The 4,187-nt window shown below is 42.8% G+C and overlaps 1 protein-coding gene across 1 annotated transcript; it reads right to left on the reverse strand.

The window, feature by feature from the left end:
* Positions 1-556: 556 nt before the first annotated feature.
* LOC112900517 (auxin-induced protein 15A-like) lies at positions 557-955 on the reverse strand. Its single transcript, XM_025969374.1, has one exon. It carries the CDS (start codon positions 953-955, stop codon positions 557-559), a length of 399 nt encoding a protein of 132 aa, XP_025825159.1.
* Positions 956-4,187: the final 3,232 nt, after the last annotated feature.

The raw sequence follows: 4,187 nt of genomic DNA on the forward strand, positions 1-4,187 counted from the left end.
GGGATGATTTTCGAACAGCGAGTGAAAGGCAGTTTTTTTCTTTCTTGCAGTGTGGAGAAAAAAGGAAACTAGTCTCTAACCACGATCCCACATGCATGCGCCATCTATCATGCTTCGCTTCAGAGTCCAGAATAATCGCTTTCAGATGATCCACGTGACCACATGCACTGATTCCAAGCTCGAGAAGTATTATTGCTCAGCACAGAACTTCCATGGATTTCATTCTCTTGATCACCAATAATTGACATTCGCATAGAACTGAGATGCCGCTGCACAAGTCGTGCACAACATCTGACTGAAACAATGTTCATCCTTCCTGTACATACTGAAGACCAAATCTTTTGATTAACCAGAGGAATAAGAGGATGTAACTTCTTTTTTCATCCATTTCATGTCATTTTATAATGTAATTTAGACAAAAACAGTGTTACTCATCACATAGATTCTATCTACAGCTCATCAATTATCAATCATACCAAAGAACCAAAGAATTTCTCTTCTATATTCCTGCAATCTCCATGATGATCTACATGCATCTATGCATGACTAGATGAAACTAGCTGCAACGAGCCCACCGCGTTGGTCCGGCGCCCGCTCCTCGCGCTCGGCCGCCGCCGCGGCGCCTCGACTCCTCGAGCGCGGCGATGGTGGCCTCGAAGTCCTCCTCGCGGCAAGGGATGCGGAGCCCGCCGGCCTGGTCGAAGCCGAACTCCTCCGCGGCGCGCTCCATCAGCTCCCTGAACACCGGCTGGCTGAGGTAGCTCGTCGGCACCACGAACCGCCGCGCCTCCGCGCCGACGTACACGGCGAAGTACCCCCTGGGCACCGCGCCGGCCGCGGCCGCTGCCTCGCCTTCGTCGACGAGCAGGGCGGCGCTCAGGCTCTCCCGGTGCTGCTCCCTCTCCGGCTTCCTCCCGTACAGCCTCCTCGGCGCCCGGAAGTAACCCATCGCCATCATTGTCACCACAATCCAAGACTTCTCGCTCCAAGGACAAGTCTTAGCAACCTTCTTGGAGGCAACCGATGAAATGGTATGAATTTGGAGGATGAAAGGGAAGGACAAGATTCTTGGTGATTGAGGAAGAGTTCTTAGCTTGGCACTGGCTACGTGGTGCCAAAGATCGAGTAGGAGAAGAGGAAGAGAAGAGAGGTGGGATCGAAGCATGTGACCACTGGGTTCCTCTTATATTGTTGCTCGTACAGCTGTATAGCTAGCCATTATTTTAGAGGAATTGAGTCAAATAGCTGTAAGCCTGTAACAACTAGGTTGCTGTTTTTGGTGAGCTGTTCTTTTAATTTTCTGATCAACCGTTGTTAGCTAGAATGATGTCAACAAAATGCAAGAACGGACCCACACGCAACAAGATTATTACAAAGAGAAAAATTGTAGAATATTGAACACCATAAAATTTATTGACATTGTACTTGGCATGTGATAGAGTATTGGAAGAGGACAAAATGGTACGAATGAAATAAGTTTTTTTTTGTTCTTGGATGGAGGGTACGAAGGTGCGTCATGAAGTACGGAGGAATAACGTTCCATTTCCTTTTCCCTGCAAACAACACATGCCTAGATCAAGCTAAGCAAACCTACATTGCACAAAGCCTCTTGGATCTCAAAGAACAATGCTGTCAAGCTTATTAGTTTGTCTTTTTAATTTTTGTCGGTTGCATCGAGATTATAAGCTAAGAACGGATCTACTATATGGACTTCTACAAAGATCATGACATATGTAATGCATGAACTTGCTCAATAAGATCGCCAGCATATATATGTTTTACTGTCAAATAAACATGTCTCGATCGCCAGCATATATATGCTAGCTTAATCCACTCTTGAACCATCACTAGGTGTAGAGACGACCCACATGTAACTATTATTGCTGATACGCGTGGAGCTGATCAGACGCTGCAAAAGCAAGCTCAGCATCAAAGAGCAATTAGCAGGGATTATATAAGATATGCACCAAATAAATGATCTAACCTGGAGATTCGACACACATACTTTTACATTCAGTTGAGGAATGAGTACATCAGTTAGCTGTGCAAGCTGTACAGTTCTCATACATGCAAGATTGGTTCAAGAAATTCTCAAAGAGTATAAAATTAAACACAGTCTAATTTATTGAACATGTGACTTGGCTTGTACAGATTACATAGTGGCTGGAAGAGGATGAAATGGTACGAACGGAATAATGTTTCTTTTTTCTTGGATGTATGGATGGAAAGTATGACATCACATATCAAGTACGGATCAAAATATATATGATTGGGTAGCCGGCCACTTTCTTGCTTCTTGACCTGATTACTTTTGTCGTGTCCGCTAAACAAAGGCCGTACCATTCTTGGTTTCATAGAAGATCTCCTTGATCTCAGTTTCTTTATGTCAAGATTGGCCTTTTTGTCATGATTGGTAAGATCGAGACTAGTAGACAGGGCTTGAATTGTGCAATAGTAAGATCATAGCAATAACCGAACGATCCTAACTGTTATGTTATAGAGTCAGGGTCATTGAATTTGTCCTCTACACGCTTCAGAGATAGGTAGATGGTTGGGATTCTTATCTTTTCTGGAAGTGCTATGTCATCTGCTAAAATTTTTGTGTGCTCACCTTACGCTGCTGAGGTTTGGGATGCCGATACATTATTTGCCGGAGATATGGAGAAGGATTGTGCAAGTGATGGAACTCGGCCAAGGTACAAACAAGCCAAAGTAGTATTTGGAGCAGAGGAATACAGGGCAGCAGCGGCTTGTGGAGCTTACTGTCGACGTTGCATCGACAAGTTGAACTGACGGGTAACAAAGGCTGCGTTGGGAAGGAGGACGCTCCAAGCAAGTGCTGCAGGGCTGCATGCTGCAGCTGGTTGGCTGAATTTTGGTAGTTTTGCCTGATCAATAATCAGGCCCATGTTTTCTTAGTGAAAAGTATACTTTTCTAAACTGTAGTCGTTCAGTCGCATGCTGAACCAAATAAGTTAATACTGATTTTCTAACAGAACGACTATGATATACAGTGATCTTCATGATGAAAATCCAAGAGCAGTTGTGCAAGGAGAAATGTTCTCATGGGAACATCAAATCTACTGGTCCCAATCAATAGGCTAGGAAATAAAGTACGAACTTATGGATGGAAGAAGTGATCGATGCCAAGAACAATGATTCCAAAAGGAGTAAGAGCGAAGCATGCATGCTATGGTGAGCCTTTTGAATGTATACAAGCGGCGGTGGATCTAGAATAGAAATCTAGGACGGTCCAACAAGATAAATTTTTTAAATATCACAATCTTGCAGTACAACATCCCTTATTTCTATTTTCTACCCGCCTAGAAATAGATGCTATCAATACAAATTTGCAGTCATGATTCTGCAACACTTCATCTCGGACCAAAATCCCTGTGTAGTTTCTCATTGGGCAGATTCTTAGGTGGCCCGTGGCCCACCCTATCTACTCTTTGGATCCGTCCATGTATACCATATATATAAATTTGATAATCCCTACCATAATTTACTAATAAAATAAAAATAAATCTAGCTAATTACGTTATCTCACTATGATCTATCGTCACAAAGTTCAATAATGACATCTTAGAAGTACACTCAAATAGAAATAGGAAGGCAAAGCCTAGCATTCACGACATTGCCCTTGATATCGAGAAGGCTCGTCATAAAATAAGGTACTGTCCAGCTGGCCTATGTTCCCGGCAGAATACCAAAATTAGCGTTTCAATAAGAAATTGTCTAGCCACCTAATCCTAGTGTCAGTCGTACTCCGTGAGATGCTTACGTACTCTCTATCTGCGGAAAATACTCCTTTCATACCATTTCATCTGTTCTGAGCTTCTGGCCACTCTGTCGCTAGCGTTGCTGACTCGCGAGTTCGATAATTTTTATGTTTTGTGTTTTTTATTATAGGCTCTAAGAGCTTTTGTCACACCCGATTTTGAAGTAACAAATCGAGCGACAAATCATATATACGCCGCGCTAGGATCAAAATTACACACGTACTACGATAAAAGCGAATAACAGAAGCAATATTATAAAGTACCATAGTCATATTATTACAAGCCAAACAGAGTTCATAAATATAAAATAAATAAGCGTTCCAAAATCGCATTTATTCTCGTAGTGGAACGACCAAAACTCCACAGGTAGCTAACTGGGGAACATACACCTAGTACTCTTGAATA

The sequence above is a fragment of the Panicum hallii genome, chromosome 7 (genome assembly GCF_002211085.1).
Source record: "Panicum hallii strain FIL2 chromosome 7, PHallii_v3.1, whole genome shotgun sequence".
In the NCBI taxonomy this organism is placed as follows: domain Eukaryota; kingdom Viridiplantae; phylum Streptophyta; class Magnoliopsida; order Poales; family Poaceae; genus Panicum; species Panicum hallii.